Here is a 20996-nt window from a genome sequence, read left to right on the forward strand (position 1 = left end):
GGCATACGGCATGCTTGCCTTCATTGGCCGGGGCATTGAGTATAAGAATTGGCAAGTCATGTTGCCGCTGTATAGAACCTTAGTTAGGCCACACTTGGAGTATAGTGTTCAATTCGGGTCGCCACACTACCAGAAGGATGTGGAGGCTTTAGAGAGGGTGCAGAAGAGATTTACCAGGATGTTGCCTGGTATGGAGGGCATTAGCTATGAGGAGCGTTGAATAAACTCGGCTTGTTCTCACTGGAACGACGGAGGTCGAGGGACGACCTGATAGAGGTCTACAAAATTATGAGGGGCATAGACAGAGTGGATAGTCAGAGACTTTTCCCCGGGGTAGAGGGGTCAATTACTAGGGGGCAGAGGTTTAAGGTGCGAGGGGCAAGGTTTAGAGTAGATGTACGAAGCAAGTTTTTTTACACAGAGGGTAGTGGGTGCCTGGAACTCGCTACCGGAGGAGGTGGTGGAAGCAGGGACGATAGTGACATTTAAGGGGCATCTTGACAAATACATGAATAGGATGGGAATAGAGGGATACGGACCCAGGGAGTGTAGAAGATTGTAGTTTAGTCGGGCAGCATGGTCGGCACGGGCTTGGAGGGCCGAAGGGCCTGTTCCTGTGCTGTACATTTCTTTGTTCTTGTTCACCCACGATAACGCCCGTTCGTGTTGGGTCAGCCCTGCTGCCCCGTTCTGCGCAGGCTGGTCCTCGGGTTACAGTGTGAACGCAGTGGATTAAACTCGAGCGAGTCACGTTTTCCACCCCTTCTCACCTCCTCGGCTATTTTCCCCCTCCCCGCCCACAGATCGATCAGCTGAGAGGTGAACTGATGCAGGAGCGGGCGGCGAGACAGGACCTGGATTGCGATAAGATATCTTTAGAGAGACAGGTATGTTTCCCTTTTGGGGGCGGGAGAGGGTCGCTGTAAACAACGGCGACACCGGTCACGGAAGGGAGGCGGGAAAGCTCACAAAAAGGCTGGGAAACGGGTACAGCAAGCACTTAGCAAAGCCAATATATGACGTTATTGTTTACTGCGAGGAGGAAGGAAATGAAAATCGCTTACTGTCACAAGTAGGCTTCAAATGCAGTTGCTGTGAAAAGCCCCTAGTCGCCACATTCCGGCGCCTGTTCGGGGAGGTTGGTTACGGGAATCGAACCGTGCTGCTGTCCTGCCTTGATCTGCTTTCAAAGCCAGCGATTTAGCCCTGTGCCCCTTGATGACGAGAGTCGGGAGGTTTTGCTGCAGTAGGGCAGGGAATGGTGACACCACATCGGGAGTATGGTTTGACGGTATCGGTCTCCTTGTCTAAGGAAAGACGTCAATGATGTTGGGAGCCGTTCACCGAACTGACACCAGGAACAGGCGGGTTGTCTGATGAGGATTGGCCGCACTAAATTGCCCCTTAATTGGAAAAAAGAATTGGGTACTCTAAATTTATTTTAAAAGGAAGAAAACTGGTGGGCAGACAAGAAACAAAGAGCAGTAATTAACGGGTCCTTTTCAAATTGGCAGGCAGTAACCAGTGGGGTGCCACAGGGATCGGTGCTGGGACCCCAGCTATTCACAATTTATATCAATGATTTGGATGAGGGAACTAAATGTAATGTATCCATATTTGCAGATGACACCAAGTTGGGTGGGAGGGTGAGCTGTGAGGAGGATACAGAGATCCTTCAGTGTGATTTGGACAGGCTGAGCGAGTGGGCCAGTGAATGGCAGGAGCAGTTTAATGCGGATAAATGCGAGGTTATCCACTTTGGTCGCAAAAATGAGAAGGCAGATTATTATCTGAATGGCCATAAATTAGGAGAGGAGAATGTGCAACGAGACCTGGGTGTCCTCGTACACCAGTCACTGAAGGTAAGCGTTCAGGGGACAGCAGGCGGTAAAGAAGGCACATGGTATGTTGGCCTCCATTGCGAGAGGATTCGAGTACAGGAGCAGGGATGTCTTGCTGCAATTATACAGGGCCGTGGTGAGGCCACACCTAGAGTATTCGGTCTCCGTATCTGAGGAAGGTTCTTGCTCTCGAGGGAGTGGAGCGAAGGTTTACCAGACTGATTCCTGGGATGGCGGGACTGACGTACGAGGAGAGATTGAGTGGGTTAGAATTGTTCTCGCTGGAGTTCAGCAGAATGAGGGGGGATCTCATAGAACCCAATAAAATTCTAACAGGACTGGACAGGGTAGATGCAGGAAGGATGTTCCCGATGGTGGGGGGGGGTGTCCAGAACCAGGGGGCACAGTCTGCGGCTACGGGGGAGACCATTTCGGACAGAGATGGGGAGACATTTCTTCACCTAGAGAGTGAGCGGCCGGTGCAATTCGTCACCACAGTGTCATGAGAATGTCGCTTTAAGAAAGGGTTAGCGGCTCATGTTACTGCAGTGATGTCAGAGTGTGGGTGGAGCTGAGCTCCACTTCTGCTTTCAGTTTCACTTTGAGAAAGCTTGGGTGTGGCTGTCTTTTTAGTTTTGTTTTTCAGTGTGTTGCAGCTGAAGTCAGCCAAAGCAGCTGTACTGTTGATCTCTCTGCCATGAAGGACTATCTCTCAAACAGGCGCCGGAATGCGGCGACGAGGGCCTTTTCACGGTAACTTCATTTGAAGCCTACTTGTGACAATAAGCGATTTTCATTTTCAATTATAAAGGTTTTCAGTATTGAATGTAAACTCCGATGTGCTTCTGTTTAGAGTTTTGTGGAGTCTTCTGGGTGTTAAAAGGACAGCGTAGGCATTACTTAGTGTGGTATTCTTTGGGGGTTGTATTTGAATTGATGGTTGCTAAGATGTTCACTGTATGTTTTAAAAAGGTTAACTTGAGTTCATAGAATAAACATTGTTTTGCTATAAAAAATACTTGTCCATTTCTGCTGTCCCACACCTGTAGAGTGGGCCGTGCGCTCCCCACACCACAATCGATGAAATGTTGTGGGTCAGGTGATCTCCATGATACACTTTGGGTTCCCTAAACCCTGGCCCATAACAACAGGAAGTAGTTGAGGCCAAAACGTTGATGTTTTCGAGAAGCAGTTCGACATAGCGCTTGGGGGCGAAGGGGATCGAAGGATAAGGGGGGAAAGCAGGATTAGGCTGTTGAGTTGGATGATCAGCCGTGATTGTAATGTATGGCGGAGCAGGCTCGAAGGGCCGAATGGCCTCCCCTGCTCCTATTTTCTATCTACGTAAGAGTGAGCGTTCATTTTCTCGACGGCTGGCCCGGGAGTGGGGGGGGGTAACACTACTTTCTCAGCCCAGATGCGAATCGAATGGGGGGGCCATCTCCATCCGGTCTCGCACCTTTTGCAATTAACGGCGATTTCTGTTTGACCCTGAAGAATAAAGACCTGAAGAACCGGCTGGCCAGCTGCGAGGGGAGCCTGAAGCCGAGCGCCAACACGTCCCAGCTTGAATCTCGCATCAGGGAGCTGGAGGACCGCTTGCAGTCGGAGGAGAGGTACGACCTTCGGAGGGTTTGATCGCCGAGCCGGGGCAGAGTGTTGGGGGGGCCGGGGCGGGGGTTGATCGGAGCGCAGACCGTCCAGTCGCTTCAGGGTGCACCGCATAGCCGCTCCCCTGAGTCAGTGTCCAAAGCAGGGAGTGAAGATTGATTTCTTTATGATTTATCGGGGAAACGAGGGAGCGGGTGAGAAAGTGAGGTTGGAACATCATCGTATTGCACGACAGAGAAAGCTCGAGGGAGCGAATAGCCTACGCTTCCTGTTTATTATGTTCTTAATGATTGGATCGGAAATTCTTCCTCCTCTTGCACGAGGCTCAGCCTGATACAATTTAAGGTGCTGCACAGGGCACACATGACCGGGGCAAGGCTGAGCCGGTTTTTGGGGAGTGAGGACAGATGTGCGAGACTTTCGGGGAGTCCAGCAAACCACACCCACAGGTTCTGGGCATGTTCAGCACTTGGAGGAGTTCTGGAGGGGCGTAGCGAGGACGGTGTCGAGGGTAGTGAATTGCAGGGTTGAGCCGGGCTGGGGGCTCGCAATAGTTGGGGTGTCGGACGAGCCGGGAGTGCAGGAGGCGAAAGAGGCCGGTATTCTGGCCTTTGCTTCCCTGGTAGCCCGGCGAAGGATTCTTCGTCAGTTGAAGGATGCCCCCAAGCGTGGAATCCGGGATTAATGACATGGCGGGGTTTATTAAATTGGAAAAGGTGAAATGTGCCTTTAGGGGATCTGTGCAAGGGTTCTTTAGGCGGTGGCAGCCGTTCCTGACTTCCTGGCGGAGCGTTCGGTGATGGTGGTGGGGGGGGGGGGGGGGGGGGGGGTCGTGTCTGGTAGAAGATGCACTATTGTTTATTTATGCACTTTTATTTTTGTCGTTTTATTATGTGTGTAAAGGGTTTCTATTTTTCTGTTGTGATAACCTGTGTAAAATTTTGAATAAAAAGTTTTTTTTTTTAAATGATTGTATCGGGACTCGCGATACATCCTTCTCCTCAATCGTGTCTCTCTGTGTTCTCTTCCCCCCCACGTTAACAGGGACCGCAGTGCACAGCAGGCTTCTAACCGCAAGCTGGACAGGAAGGTGAAGGAGCTGACCATCCAACTCGACGACGAGCGGCAGCAGGTGTCCGACGAGAAAGACCAGGTACGGCTTCGTGAGGTGAGGGAAGGAGGGGCGGTGGATTCTGGAGTGGCAGGTCACCGGGGTTTGCAGTCCAGTGTCGATTTAATCACCGAGGCCGCCTGGCCGATGATTGACGAGATGTCCAACCGAGGTCCCGACTGGCGACGGCGGCCGCCCCCTCTCCCCGTTGCGCGTTTCACCCTCGCCGGCGAGATGAGGCCAGTCCATAATAGCTGGCAGACTTTCCTGCATAACGTACGCCCAGTTCCTGAGGGGGCTCACAGGGTAAATGCCGAGAGGCCTGTAGCATCTCCCGGCCCAGCCCGGTCAGGCTAGTAAGAAAAAGGGAGCGGGAATAGTTGGCCCATCGAGTCTGCTCTGCTACCTGACGGTCTCGGACTTCCACCCCTCTTTCCGCCCCCCCCCTTTGATTTCCTGAGAGACCAAAACCCAGCCTTGGGATCTACCCGACGAGGGAGAACCCTCGGGGTTTGGAGCCAGCCGCCGGCCTCTGACGGGATCGTGCCGATGCCTGCGTGGTTCGCACTCTCCCCGCCGCCTGGGGCCAGTGGGCGAGTGGGAGGGGAGGGGGGTCACTTTTGGTTGAAACAAAAGACCCAACTCTGTGTCCCCAGGGTGTATTCCAGAATTCCCAAATTCCCGACGGCCGGAACTGAGAGGAGGGGGAAATATCTTCAATTCTCTGCGATGGGGGACCGGTCACAAGACTCGAGTTTGTGATATAAAATCCTTGTTCCCTTCCAGCACATTATTAATAGTAGATTCCTCTCATAAGGCCATAAGGCATAGGAGCAGAATTAGGCCACTCGGCCCATCGAGTCTGCTCCGCCATTCAATCATGGCTGATATTTCCTCATCGCCATTCTCCTGCCTTCTCCCCATAACCCCTGATCCCCTTATTGATCAGGAACCTATCTATCTCTGTCTTAAAGACACTCAGTGAATTGGCCTCCAGCCTTCTGCGGCAAAGACTTCCACAGATTCACCTCCCTCCGGCTGAAGAAATTCCTCCTCAGCTCTGTTTCAAAGGGTCGTCCCTTCAGTCTGAGACTGTGTCCTCGCGTTCTAGTTTTTCCTACAAGCGGAACATCCTCTCCACGTCCACTCTATCCAGGCCTCGCAGAATCCTGTAAGTTTCAATAAGATCCCCCCTCGTCCTTCTAAACTCCAACGAGTACAGACCCAGAGTCCTCAACCGTTCCTCACACGACAAGATCTCATTCCAGGTATCATTCTTGTGAACCTCCTCTGGACCCTTTCCAAGGCCCCAGCACATCCTTCCTTAGGTACAGGGCCCTCCACATATCTGTGCATGACTGTAATCTCATGTATTGGTAACTACAGAGACCACCAGTATATTGACTAGTCTGTAATATGGCTGTATATTTTACGTGATAGAAGCTCAGGATGGATTTGACTGGTTTCGTATGTACAAAGCTGCGGAGCGAGAAATATCAGGACATGCGGCATTTGTGTTCAAATCCAGGAGGGTTGCAGAAGGTTACTGAGCCCCTTGTTGCATGTGTTTCCCCCCCCCCCCCCCCCCCCCCCCCCCCCGTGTAGCTAACCTTGCGGGTGAAGGTGTTGAAGCGACAGGTGGATGAGTCGGAGGAGGAGGTTGAGCGACTGGAAACGGCCAGGAAGAAAGGTCTGCGGGAGCTGGAAGACCTACACGAGACCAACGAGCAGCTGCAGAATCGCGTCAAGTCCTTGGAGAAGGACATCTGGTAAGAGAACGGAGCCCAGTCACCCACCCATTCCCTGCCTCTGCCGACAGCACCTCCCAAACCCGCCATGGCAGAGGACACGGGGGCAGCAGTCACTTTTTGAGTCGATCAGATGGCATCCTCTTGGTCATGCACACTTTCTCTCGCTCGCTCACGTTCCCTAACTCGCAGGCATAGAATAATATTTATTCGTGACACAAGTTGGCTCAGATCAACACTGCAAAGACGTTACTGTGAAAAGCCCCTAATCGCCACATTCGGGCACACTCGCAGCTCCGGGGTCCCAGGTTCGATCCCCCGGCTTGAGGTCAATCTGCGAGTCCGCACCTTCTCGTCTTCCGGGAGGAGGGAACCCACGCAGACACGGGGGAGAAGGTGCACGCTCCGCACAGGCAGTGACTCGAGCCGGGAATCGAACCCAGGACCCTGGCGCGGTGAAGCAGCAGTGCTAACCACTGTGCAACCCTGCCGCCCATCCCCTCGCTCATGCACAAACCCACGCGAGCACACACGCCCCCTCCAGCCGTGCGCACATGCTCTCGCTCGCAAGGGCTAGAAACGTCCCCAGATTCTTATCACACTTTATTATTATCCCTCTCTGCCCCCGTTCGGTCCAATGAAGCGCAAGGTTTGGTCTTGACCACTGCGGAAGTAGTCCCTTCGGACCATCGGGTCTGCTCTTCCACGGGGTTCACGGCTGATCTGACGTGATAACCCTTAACTTCCACTTTCCCGCTTTGTCCCCGATCCCCTTGCTGGTTAAAAACCCGTCTCTCCCGGCCTTTAACGACCCGCCTCTGTGGCCGTTTAGGAGTTGGGAGAACAGCTAAGAGGAGATTCAATAAAGATGTTCAAAATCACCAGTGGGAGTGGTGGGGGGGGGTGGGGGGGGGGGGGGCTGGACAGAGTAGACTGGGAGAAACCGTTCCCCCTCGGGAAAGGATCAAGAACGAGACGGCCACCGATTTAAAGTGTTTCGACCCCCTGGGCTAGCGTGCAGTCAATTCCGGCCCCAGGGCCCCAACACCAGTGAATTAACCCAATAATTCTTCGCAAAATACCCAAAGCCTTTTGACCCTTGGCTGTCCAATCATTACAGTCACTAGGTTTGTAAGTTTAACCACAATTTGTATTTATAACAGGAACTACAGTGAAATATGCAGTAAATACAACTGGTTAACTATTATCTAATCCCCCACTTTAACTTGCCCCCACTCTCTGTGAACAGGCAAGACAGACAAACACTGAGGGGAGGGGAGGGGTGAAAATAATAAGTAGCAGCAAAGGATGAGTCTTTGCTTGAGATGTTTGCTGCCAGCGCACTGTCCTTCAAACCAGGCTTTCAGGCCGAGGTTTCCGCTTTCCAGCCTGCAATGGTTTTCCACTGCGGACTCGTTCGGGTCCCCGCAGTTTCAGGAGTACGGCAGCTCGCAGCCTTTCCGGGGAGAGAAGCTCCTGCCCCCTGAGTGTCCGTGATTCGAACTGAGCCCCTCGGGTCTCTGGAAATCATTGCACCCCGAGTCGGGACCCGATCGCCACCCGTTACCGGGCGGATTACGGACCTTTGGGGGACAATTCTTTCGGACGCCGGCCGGGGAATCGAACCGGGTCCCGCCCTGGGTCGCCGGGAAGTCTGGTCCTTGCTGTCCAAAGCTATCAGCACCATAATACCATGTTGTAACTCCCGGAATCCCCCCTCCTCTCCGCTGCCCGGCTTAAAGACGCATGTCCATTAGGCGTCCGTGGATCAAAATGATAACGGCAAAAAAAAATAAAGAAATGAGGGAATCAGCGGGGAAGGACCCTGACGTGAGCGATTTGTAAAAGAAGCCATGTGAGAGAAAGAACCTTTTCCACACAGCGAGCGGTTCGGGGTTTGGAAGTGTGGGGGAGGCAAGGTTCAATCGAGGCGTTCGAGAGGGCGCGCGATGATTACCTGAATGGAAGCGACGTTTGTTACCCCTCCCTAATTGCCCTGCGAGGAGGCGGCGGCGAATCACCACCCGAGTGCCTCGCTCGGCCGTTTCAGAGGGGCCCCCCCAAGAGTCAGCCGCACTGACGTGTGGGCCTGGAGTCACGCGTAGGCCAGGCCGGGTCAGGGCGGCAGCTTTCACTCTCCAAACGCATGAGGTTTTATTTCGACGACAACCGTGGTGACCATTGCTAAGAGCGATATTTCAATTCCTATTTATTTATTGAATGGAGTCTAAATTCGCCCACCTGATGTTGGTGGGATTTGATCCTGTACCTCCAGGTGAAAAAGTTTTCCCTCACATCCCCTCTAATCTTCCTGCCCCTGACCTTAAATCTACCTCCCCTGGTCATTGAGCCCTCCGCCAGGGGGAAACGTTTCTCCCTGTCTACTCCTATCTGTGTCCCTCATCATTTTGTCCCCCTCGATCAGGTCCCCCCCCCCCCCACCCTTCTCCGCTCTAAGGAAAACCACCCCCGGCCTAACCAGCCTCTCTTCGCAGCTGAAACGCTCCGGCCCAGGCAGCATCCTGGTGAATCTCCCCCCGCACCCTCTCCAGCGCAGTCACATCCTTCCTATCGAGTGGCGACGAGGACGGCACACGGTACTCCAGCTGCGGCCTAACCAGCGTTTTATACACAACCTCCCCGCTCTTACATTCTCAGCCTCGGCTAATAAGAACTAGGAGCAGGAATCGGCCACCTGGCCCCTCGAGCCTGCTCCGCCATTCAATGAGATCATGGCTGATCTGTTGTGGACTCAGCTCCACTTTCCGGCCCGAACACCATAACCCTTAATCCCTTCATTCTTCAAAAAACTATCTATCTTTATCTTAAAAACATTTAATGAAGGAGCCTCAACTGCTTCACTGGGCAAGGAATTCCATAGATTCACAACCCTTTGGGTGAAGAAGTTCCTCCTACACTCCGTCCTAAATCCACTTCCCCTTATTTTGAGGCTATGCCCCCTAGTTCTGCTTTCACCCGCCAGTGGAAACAACCTGCCCGCATCTATCCTATCTATTCCCTTCATAATCTTATATGTTTCTATAAGATCCCCCCTCATCCTTCTAAATTCCAACGAGTACAGTCCCAGTCTACTCAACCTCTCCTCGTAATCCAACCTCTTCAGCTCTGGGATTAACCTAGTGAATCTCCTCTGCACACCCTCCAGCGCCAGTATGTCCTTTCTCAGGTAAGGAGACCAAAACTGAACACAATACTCCAGGTGTGGCCTCACTAACACCTTATACAATGATGTGGAGACGCCGGCGTTGGACTGGGGTGAGCACAGTAGGAAGTCTTATAACACCAGGTTAAAGTCCATAACCTCCCTAGTCTTAAACTCCATCCCTCTAGCAATGAAGGACGAAACTCCATTTGCCTTCTTAATCACCTGTTACACCTGTAAACCAACCAAGTATCCCATAGGCCTCCGTAACCACCTTATCCACCCGTTCTGCTACCTTAAGGGACGGGTGTCCATGCACACCAAGGTCTCTCTGATCCTCGGTGCTTCCCAGGGTCCTGCCATTATCATGTATTCCCGCGCCTTGTTTGTCCTGCCCAAGCGCATCACCTCACACTTATCCGGATTGAATTCCATTTGCCACTGATCAGCCCACCTGACCAGCCAATTTTGGATACAATTTGCCAAATTTCCTTGGATCCCATGGGCTCCAGATTCACCACCCTCTACGAGAAGTAGTGCCTCCTCTTCGCAGTTTTAAATCTGCTGCCTCTCAGCCTACGTCTGTGACCTCCGAATCGACCTGCAAAACCCGTTCGAGACACGCCGAAGGCAGACGGTAAGAGGGGGTGGGGGGGGGGAGACTCCTGGTCAGCCGGGCGATGGAAAGAAAGTTGCCGTCTCGTACCCCCCCCCCCCCACCCCCCCACAGCTCGGGGGGACAGTAAAGGTGGGGTGGTTGACACTCGGACTCCCTTGGGCGAACTGTCACTCACCGCTAAACATTGACTAAAACATCGGGGGGCGGTATCCCTCATTGAGGCTGGGGTATGAGCAGAGTTGGCCCGATGCCTTCCGCAGTTCAGCAGCTGACGACCATTGTCTGGGGACGCGAGTGGAAAAACGTGCGAGGTGCCATCGGCTCAAAATATTCAAAGATTACTGTGCCTGCCCCTCGGCACCTTGGGGTTTAATGGTGGAATGGACTCTTGGGGGTGGTTGTGTTGTAATTCACCGACTGACCCTAGGAGTCTCGTTAATATATCAGTGAATGTTAGAGTCAGGTGACCTCAGACTGACTAGGGAGCTAAGAGAGAGGTTGCTTGTGCATGTTCTCACTTATCCATCTGTTGTTTTGTACATGTTTGACCCACCGTTAATGTTAATACATCATTTATAGCTCTAGCTATAAGTGTTCGTATAATATAAATCAAGCCATCCAACAAGAACATTACATGGTACCAGGGTTGGATGATATTAAACACTGAAACAAAAACTACCAGCTTGCCACGAGGTCCACAGAGAGTTGAAGATTTTGCAGACTTCACAAATCAACTACATGGAGTCCTAGAAGCCACCAATGAGTCTCATTTTCCATGGTAATGTGGGCAGCAATCAGCGTGTGTTTAAACAACCGTTTCTTACTGCAGTAAATTTAGGAGATCAATTAGATTTGCCAAAGGCACAAATTAAGGCAGTGTCCAGCGTTTTGGCAAGTTTTGTTCCCGACGCGAAGGAAAAAAACTCACTTTGCTCAGTATTGTTACTCTAAGCGCAACCTCAGATCCGTCAGCACAGTGGAAGACACAGTCCCCAGTGATGAAACATCATTGTTTGCCGGAGTGATAACGGAGAATAATTTTTTGGAGACGTCAAAAAATCCTCCCGTCCTTACAAAAAACGGATGCTCCATTTGAAATAAATGCGGTTGATGACGGCAAATGGCTGCACCCACTTGAAGTGAACGATACACTGGTCCGATTGAAGTTAGACACTGGTGCCAAAGCCAATCTAATCAGCATGACTGATTTTAAAAAAAAATTTAAATTCAGCCGAGTGGAAGAAATCGTAAAAATCTCCAAGAGATTATAATGGTTCAAGCGTTAAATGTTATGGTGCTTGCGACCCGAGTGTGGCGCTGAAGAAGACAGTTTATTCCGTCCCGTTCTGTATTGTATCCGAGGGCTTGAATTCATTGTTAGGTGATCGGTCCGGTGAAGAATTGGGTCTAGTGCAGTTGGTATACGGCATCCACAAAGGGTTGGATCAACACTCTCAACGATTCAGCAAATTCAGCGACGTGTTCACTGATTTTGGTACACTACCATTCACCTACACGATACAACTCAAAGAGGATGCAAAACCTGTGATACAGGCGCCAAGAAGAGTGCCTGCACCTCTTCAGGATCACCTCAAAAAGGAGCCAGGCAGAACGACAAAATTAAAGTCATCAGAAAGATACCTTGGGTAAATTCCATGGTTATGTGTAAAGGAAAATATATTTTTGTCTTTCATTGCTAGAGGGATGGAGTTCAAGACTAGGGAGGTTATGCTGCAATTGTATAAGGTGTTGGTGAGGCCACACCTGGAGTATTGTGTTCAGTTTTGGTCTCCTGACCTGAGAAAGGACATATTGGCACTGGAGGGAGTGCAGAGGAGATTCACTATGTTGATCCCAGAGTTGAGGGGATTAGATTATGACGAGAGGTTGAGTAGACTGGGACTGTACTCATTGGAGTTTAGAAGGATGCGGGGGGATCTTATTGAAACATATAAAATTATGAAGGGAATAGATAGGATAGATGCGGGCAGGTTGTTTCCACTGGCGGGTGAAAGCAGAACTAGGGGGCATAGCCTCAAAATAAGGGGAAGTAGATTTAGGACTGAGCTTAGGAGGAACTTCTTCACCCAAAGGGTTGTGAATCTATGGAATTCCTTGCCCAGTGAAGCAGTTGAGGCTCCTTCTTTAAACGTTTTTAAGAAAAAGATAGATGCCTTTCTAAAGAATAAAGGGATTCGGGGATATGGTGTACGGGCCGGAGAGTGGAGCTGAGTCCACAAAGATCAGCCATGATCTCTTTGAATGGTGGAGCAGGCTCGAGGGGCCAGATGGCCCACTCCTGCTCCTAGTTCTTATGTTCTTATGTATATGTATGGGTCCCAAAGATCTTAAACGAGAATATCAAAAGAGAACATGAGATGGCTGGTGCACAATTCTTTACGAAACTTGACGCATCTCAAGGTTTCTAGCAGCTAAACCGAGAGGAACAAAGTACAAAATACTGCCGCCTTAATACGCTATTTTGATGGTATTGCTTTCCGAGAATGCCCTTTGGCATCAGAAATGCTTCGCCGTGGAGCACATCATGGAAGGTGTACGTGGATGATATCATCGCCTGGGGCTCAGCCACAGAAGGGCTCGACACGAGGGTGCTTAAAGTTCTAACGAGCGTCCGGAGAAATGGGCGGAAGCTCAACAAGCAATTTGGAGTAACTGAGGTGACATTTCCCAGTGACAAACCCTCATTGCACGGCTTTGAACCCGACGAGGACGAAATCCAAGCAGTTCTCAAATGTGCCAAAACCACAGGACGAGAAAGCCATCTTCAGGGTGATGGGTACGATCGATTTTCCAAACCTGTCAGCAAAAACACCACATCTACGTGATCTCCTGCACAAGACGACGGATTTCGCTTGGACTGAGCGACACGAGCAAGGCTTGGAGAAACTCCACGGCAATGTTCACAGTTGAGACAGATCATCGTCCTTTGGTTCACATCATTGGGAAGCATCTCACCCAGCCGTCTCCGCACATTCAGAGGCTGATGATGAAGTTACAACGCCATGACTTCAATCTCATCTACACAGCAGGCAAATATTTGTTCTCAGCAAATGCATTATCGAGAGCGCCAGTACAAAATATCAGTGAAATTGCTGAAGGTGTGGATTTGCATGTCAGTCTTATTTCCACACGACTACCCGTATCAGATACAAATTTACGTGAGAGCCAAGAAGAGACCAGAAAGGATCAAACTCTTCAAGAGGTGACGAGGAACATCGACTCACACTGGCCCAGAGGTCAATGTACGGAGTTTCATAGAATTTCATTGAATTTACAGTGCAGAAGGCGGCCATTCGGCCCATCGGGTCTGCACCGGCTCTTGGAATGAGCACCCCCCCCCCCCAAGGTCCACCCTGTCCCCATAACCCAATAATCCCACCCAACACTAAGGGCAATTTTGGACACTACGGGCAACTTATCACGGCCAATCCACCTAACCACATCTTTGGACTGTGGGAGGAAACCGGAGCACCCGGAGGAAACTCACGCCGACACTGGGAGGACGTGCAGACTCCGCACAGACAGTGACCCAAGCCGGGAATCAAACCTGGGACCCTGGAGCTGTGAAGCAATTGTGCTAACCACAATGCTGCCGTGCATTAATGCCGTTCTACAATACAAGATCTGAAGTCAGTATCCTGAATGGAGTGGTACTAAGTTATACCTCAGTCTCCTTCGCAAGGATGTACTTAAGAGGATACATGAAGGACTTCCCGGGATTGAGAAGTGTAAACGGAGAGCTCGTGCCTCTGTTTCCTGGCCAGGTATAAACCAGGATATTGACAGGGTGGTCAGTTGTTGTGACACATGCCAGATGCATTGTTGCGAGCAAACAAGAGAATCTATGCAAATATCTTATTTGCCTACAGCACCACGGCAGAAAGTAGCTATGGCTCTCTTTCACCTACGAGGGAAAGATTATTTGATTATCGTAGACTATCTCGAAATGGCTTGACTGTTGAGCTTAACGGCAAACTGTAGCACAGCATACCAAGTCAATTTTTGCTAGATATGGAATTCATCGAATTTACAGTGCAGAAGGAGGCCATTCGGCCCATCGAGTCTGCACCGGCTCTTGGAAAGAGCGCCCTACCCAAGCTCCACACCTCCACACTATCCCCATAACCCAGTAACTCCAATCAACACTGAGGGCAATTTAGCGCGGCCAATCCACCTAACCCGCACATCTTTGGACTGTGGGAGGAAACCGGAGCGACCCGGAGGAAACCCACATAATGGGCCAAGCTGATCCCATATCTCGCAGCATTGAGTGACAGAGCGTCACATGGTGAATCGCCAGCAGAGTTGCTCATGAATAGAGGGCTGGGTACCGCACTTCCATACTTGGGAAAGAAGGAGGAGGAAACGCAAAACATGAAGGCAAAACAACAGCAGAGTCTACGATAGAGTGTCGAGAGCTTTACCACCTCTTGAGCAGTGACGACATTGTGCGAGTAGAAGATTCAGGCAATTGGTCGAGAAAAGCCGTTTGTACTTGAAGAAGTAGCACCTCGCTCCGGCAAAGCTCAGTGCGGCAAGGTCAAACTTTAAGAAGATCGGCCAGAGTCAGGAGAAAACCTGATCGACTCAATGTGTCGATTTGGACTATTTGTACTGTTCGTGTATATATTTGTCAAAGCAGTTTTAAAGACAAAAAGTTAATACTGTTAGACTCACAGGCTAATGATATCACATGTAAATATGCTGGTGATAATGTATCAATTTAATTCCTTCAAAGGAAAGGGGATGTAGCGATATAATGGTTCTGTTGTAATTCACCTACCGACCACTAGGAGTCTTATTAGCAGACAAGTGAATGTTAGAGTCACCTGACCTCAGACTGGCTGGAGGAAGCTGAAGAGAGAGGTTGCTTGTGCACGATCTTACTATCATTCGTCTGTTGTTTTGTGTATATTTGACCCACCGTTCATGTTAATAAATCGTTTACAGCTTTAGCTACAAGTCTTCTTGTAATATAAACCAGGTCATCCGACAACATTACGGGGCGGTGGGGGGGGGGGGAGCTACTAGATCGGCACCACATTGCTCAGTGTAAACTCTATTCACCCCGCTGCCCTGTCTCCCCCCCCTCTCTCTCTCTCCAGGCAGTCCCACTATAAGCGAGAAGCAAACTGAGGGGGCCGGCGTAAGTCGACATTTTGGATCAGTTGCGCGCAGACCCGTGCTGCCACCCACTCCGGCATGCTGAGCCGCGGGCACTGTTTGCACCCCCCCCCCCCCTGCTGCTTCAGAGCCGTCACTGGGGATAGGGGGAACCCCCCTGTGTGCCAACCACCGAAGCCGCTGGTTGATGGCGCCGGAGCGGCGAACTAGGCCGAGCGGCGCTTGTGAGTGCATGTGAGACGGTGCAAGTGGAACCCGGAATGATCACCCTGCTGTGCCTTAGAGACTAGCGGCCTGGCCTGCATGAAACGTTTAACGAGCCGTTTCAACTCTGAAACTGGTCAATGCGATTAGTTCCAGTTGCTTGACGTGCATGTAACAGCATGCTACGATTTAATAGATAGATTATCCAACAACGCATATAAGCTGCACTAACGGCGCTTCCCAGATACTGTTCGTAACAGGAGGAAGGTTCCGAGGCGCAGTGGGGACTGTTCCTGATTTTAGTGGTCCACACGGTAGCACGTGGGGCTTCACAGCTCCAGGGTCCCAGGTTCGACTCCTCACTGTCTGTGGCGGGGTCTGCACGTCCTCCCCGTGTCTGCGTGGGTTTCCTCCCACAGTCCAAAGTTGTGCAGGTTAGGTGGATTGGCCGTGATAAATTGCCCTTAGTGACTGTACGTTCTATGTTTCCGACACCCCCTACTTATCTCTGTAACCTCCTCCAGCCCCCTACACCCCTCCCTATCTCTGTAACCTCCTCCATCCCCTACACCCCCTCCCTATCTCTGTAACCTCCTCCATCCCCTACACCCCCTCCCTGTCTCTGTAACCTCCTCCATCCCCTACACCCCCTCCCTGTCTCTGTAACCTCCTCCATCCCCTACACCCCTCCCTATCTCTGTAACCTCCTCCATCCCCTACACCCCCTCCCTGTCTCTGTAACCTCCTCCAGCCCCCTACACCCCCTCCCTGTCTCTGTAACCTCCTCCAGCCCCTACACCCCCTCCCTATCACTGTAACCTCCTCCAGCCCCGACACCCCCTCCCTATCTCTGTAATCTCCTCCAGCCCCTACACCCCCTCCCTATCTCTGTAACCTCCTCCAGCCCCTACACCCCCCTCCCTATCTCTGTAACCTCCTCCAGCCCCTACACCCCCTCCCTATCGCTGTAACCTCCTCCAGCCCCTACACCCCCTCCCTATCTCTGTAACCTCCTCCAGCCCCTACACTCCCTCCCTATCTCTGTAACCTCCTCCAGCCCCTACACCCCCTCCCTATCTCTGTAACCTCCTCCAGCCCCTACACCCCCTCCCTATCTCTGTAACCTCCTCCAGCCCCGAGACCCCCTCCCTATCTCTGTAACCTCCTCCAGCCCCTACACCCCCTCCCTATCTCTGTAACCTCCTCCAGCCCCTACACCCCCTCCCTATCTCTGTAACCTCCTCCAGCCCCTACACCCCCTCCCTATCTCTGTAACCTCCTCCAGCCCCTACACACCCTCCCTATCTCTGTAACCCCCTCCAGCCCCTACACCCTCTCCCGATCTCTAGCCTCCTCCAGCCCCTACACCCCCTCCCTATCTCTGTAACCTCCTCCAGCCCCTACACCACCTCCCTACCTCTGTAACCTCCTCCAGCCCCGAGACCCCCTCCCTATCTCTGTAACCTCCTCCAGCCCCTACTCCCCCTCCCTATCTCTGTAACCTCCTCCAGCCCCGAGACCCCCTCCCTACCTCTGTAACCTCCTCCAGCCCCTACTCCCCCTCCCTACCTCTGTAACCTCCTCCAGCCCCTACACTCCCTCCCTATCTCTGTAACCTCCTCCAGCCCCGAGACCCCCTCCCTATCTCTGTAACCTCCTCCAGCCCCTACACCCCCTCCCTATCTCTGTAACCTCCTCCAGCCCCTACACCCCCTCCCTATCTCTGTAACCTCCTCCAGCCCCTACACCCCCTCCCTATCTCTGTAACCTCCTCCAGCCCCTACACCCCCTCCCTATCTCTGTAACCTCCTCCAGCCCCTACACCCCCTCCCTATCACTGTAACCTCCTCCAGCCCCTACGCACCCTCCCGATCTCTGTAACCTCCTCCAGCCCCTACGCCCCCTCCCTATCTCTGTAACCTCCTCCAGCCCCTACACCCCCTCCCTATCACTGTAACCTCCTCCAGCCCCTACGCCCCCTCCCGATCTCTGTAACCTCCTCCAGCCCCTACGCCCCCTCCCTATCTCTGTAACCTCCTCCAGCCCCGACACCCCCTCCCTATCTCTGTAACCTCCTCCAGCCCCTACACCCCCTCCCTATCTCTGTAACCTCCTCCAGCCCCTACACCCCGTCCCTATCTCTGTAACCTCCTCCAGCCCCTACACCCCCTCCCTATCTCTGTAACCTCCTCCAGCCCCTACACCCCCTCCCTATCTCTGTAACCTCCTCCAGCCCCTACACCCCCTCCCTATCTCTGTAACCTCCTCCAGCCCCTACACCCCCTCCCTATCTCTGTAATCTCCTCCAGACCCTACACCCCCACCCTTTTTCTGTAACCTCCTCCAGCCCCTACACCCCCTCCCTATCTCTGTAACCTCCTCCAGCCCCTACACCCCCTCCCTACCTCTAAACCTCCTCCAGCCCCGACACCCCCTCCCTATCTCTGTAACCAACTCCAGCCCCTATACACCCTCCCTACCTCTGTAACCCCCTACAGCCCCTACACCCTCTCCCGATCTCTAGCCTCCTCCAGCCCCTACACCCCCTCCCTATCTCTGTAACCTCCCCCAGCCCCGACACCCCCTCCCTATCTCTGTAACCTCCTCCAGCCCCTAAACCCCCTCCCTATCTCTGTAACCTCCTCCAGCCCCGAGACCCCCTCCCTATCTCTGTAACCTCCTCCAGCCCCAACACCCCCTCCCTATCTCTGTAACCTCCTCCAGCCCCAACACCCCCTCCCTATCTCTGTAACCTCCTCCAGCCCCTACACCCGCTCCCTATCTCTGTAACCTCCTCCAGCCCCTACACCCCCTCCCTATCACTGTAACCTCCTCCAGCCCCTACGCCCCCTCCCGATCTCTGTAACCTCCTCCAGCCCCTACGCCCCCTCCCTATCTCTGTAACCTCCTCCAGCCCCTACACCCCCTCCCTATCTCTGTAACCTCCTCCAGCCCCTACGCCCCCTCCCTATCTCTGTAACCTCCTCCAGCCCCGACACCCCCTCCCTATCTCTGTAACCTCCTCCAGCCCCTACACCCCCCTCCCTATCTCTGTAACCTCTTCCAGCCCCTACACCCCCTCCCTATCTCTGTAACCTCCTCCAGCCCCTACACCCCCTCCCTATCTCTGTAACCTCCTCCAGCCCCTACACCCCCTCCCTATCTCTGTAACCTCCTCCAGCCCCTACACCCGCTCCCTATCTCTGTAACCTCCTCCAGCCCCTACACCCCCTCCCTATCACTGTAACCTCCTCCAGCCCCTACGCCCCCTCCCGATCTCTGTAACCTCCTCCAGCCCCTACGCCCCCTCCCTATCTCTGTAACCTCCTCCAGCCCCTACACCCCCTCCCTATCTCTGTAACCTCCTCCAGCCCCTACCCCCCCTCCCTATCTCTGTAACCTCCTCCAGCCCCGACACCCCCTCCCTATCTCTGTAACCTCCTCCAGCCCCTACACCCCCTCCCTATCTCTGTAACCTCTTCCAGCCCCTACACCCCCTCCCTATCTCTGTAACCTCCTCCAGCCCCTACACCCCCTCCCTATCTCTGTAACCTCCTCCAGCCCCTACACCCCCTCCCTATCACTGTAACCTCCTCCAGCCCCTACACCCCCTCCCTATCTCTGTAACCTCCTCCAGCCCCTACACCCCCTCCCTATCACTGTAACCTCCTCCAGCCCCTACACCCCCTCCCTATCTCTGTAACCTCTTCCAGCCCCTACACCCCCTCCCTATCTCTGTAACCTCCTCCAGCCCCTACACCCCCTCCCTATCACTGTAACCTCCTCCAGCCCCTACACCCCCTCCCTATCTCTGTAACCTCCTCCAGCCCCTACACCCCCTCCCTATCTCTGTAACCTCCTCCAGCCCCTACACCCCCTCCCTATCACTGTAACCTCCTGCAGCCGTGACACGAACATCCCTGGAGAGGATGTTTCGAAGAATAGTTTGGTTTTGCGATGCTTCTGTGGAGAGTCTGAGGGGAGCGGGGGGGGGGAGGATTTATCACAGTAAAAGTGCTGTGTAAGTTAATAGCTGCTTCCGAACTCCTCCCCCCCCCCCTTATTCCGTCCAGAGGAATTTTCCCGGAGATAGTGCAACATATCCTTAGAACAAGGCCCAATCCGCCAGAACCTCCTCGCGCAGAGCGAGCGGAAATCGGAATCTGCCTTCTCCCAAGAAGGTCGTTGACGCTGGGATTGAGAATTGAAAAAAAGCTGAGCTGGATGGAGGCTCTTCATTTGGGACGGGTTAAGGGTTTTATTGAACGGGCAGCTGGAAGAGTATTGGGGGGGCGCGATCAACCGTAGAGACCTTGGGCGATGTCAACCCCACCATCGTTTGGTGCCCCGTGACGTTAACTGCCCACCTTTCACTCTGTGTTCCACTTCGCAGGCGCAAGAATATGCACGCCAACGCCAGGGCGGACGCCGACGCCAGCACGGATGAAGAGTTCGACGGCATCTACCAGCCTTCCATTGCCTCGCTAATAACAGAGAGCAACCTCCAGACCAGCTCCTGTTAGAGTAGGCCGCACCGAGCAAGGGGGGTTCAGCAGCACGCTCGCTCGCTCTGGCTCTCTGCCTGCGCTCTCTCTCTGCCTGCGCTCTCTCTCTGCCCGCGCTCTCTCTCTGCCCGCGCTCTCTCTCTGCCCGCGCTCTCTCTCTGCCCGCGCTCTCTCTCTGCCCGCGCTCTCTCTCTGCCCGCGCTCTCTCTCTGCCCGCGCTCTCTCTCTGCCCGCGCTCTCTCTCTGCCCGCGCTCTCTCTCTGCCCGCGCTCTCTCTCTGCCCGCGCTCTCTCTCTGCCCGCGCTCTCTCTCTGCCCGCGCTCTCTCTCTGCCCGCGCGCTCTCTCTGCCCGCGCGCTCTCTCTGCCCGCGCGCTCTCTCTGCCCGCGCGCTCTCTCTGCCCGCCCGCTCTCTCTGCCCGCCCGCCCTCCCTGCCCGCCCCGTCCGCCCTGTCCGCCCCGTCCGCCCTGTCCGCCCCGCGCGCCCTGTCCGCCCGCCCGCCCTGTCCGCCCCGCGCGCCCTGTCCGCCCGCCCGCCCTCCCCGCCCGCCCGCCCTCCCCGCCCGCCCTCCCTGCCCGCCCCGTCCGCCCTGTCCGCCCCGCGCGCCCTCCCTGCCCGCCCCGTCCGCCCTGTCCGCCCCGCGCGCCCTCCCCGCCCGCGCGCCCTCCCCGCCCGCGCGCCCTCCCCGCCCCGCGCGCCCTCCCCGCCCGCGCGCCCTCCCCGCCCGCGCGCCCTCCCCGCCCGCGCGCCCTCCCCGCCCGCGCGCCCTCCCCGCCCGCGCGCCCTCCCCGCCCGCGCGCCCTCCCCACCCGCGCGCCCTCCCCACCCGCGCGCCCTCGCTCTCTCTGCTCTCTCTGCTCCCTCGCTCTCTCTGCTCCCTCGCTCTCTCTGCTCCCTCGCTCTCTCTGCTCCCTCGCTCTCTCTGCTCCCTCGCTCTCTCTGCTCCCTCGCTCTCTCTGCTCCCTCGCTCTCTCTGCTCCCTCGCTCTCTCTGCTCCCTCGCTCTCTCTGCTCCCTCGCTCTCTCTGCTCCCTCGCTCTCTCTGCTCCCT

General features: G+C 54.1%; 1 protein-coding gene across 1 annotated transcript; it reads left to right on the plus strand.

Annotated features, from left to right (window-relative positions):
• Positions 1-806: 806 nt before the first annotated feature.
• LOC140402937 (cingulin-like) lies at positions 807-20402 on the plus strand. Its single transcript, XM_072490580.1, has 5 exons — positions 807-887; positions 3339-3457; positions 4497-4605; positions 6169-6332; positions 19836-20402. Exons 1-5 carry the CDS (start codon positions 828-830, stop codon positions 19963-19965), a joined length of 582 nt encoding a protein of 193 aa, XP_072346681.1. The 5' UTR covers positions 807-827; the 3' UTR covers positions 19966-20402.
• The last annotated feature ends 594 nt before the right edge of the window (positions 20403-20996 follow it).

The sequence above is a fragment of the Scyliorhinus torazame genome, chromosome 26 (genome assembly GCF_047496885.1).
Source record: "Scyliorhinus torazame isolate Kashiwa2021f chromosome 26, sScyTor2.1, whole genome shotgun sequence".
In the NCBI taxonomy this organism is placed as follows: Eukaryota; Metazoa; Chordata; class Chondrichthyes; order Carcharhiniformes; family Scyliorhinidae; genus Scyliorhinus; species Scyliorhinus torazame.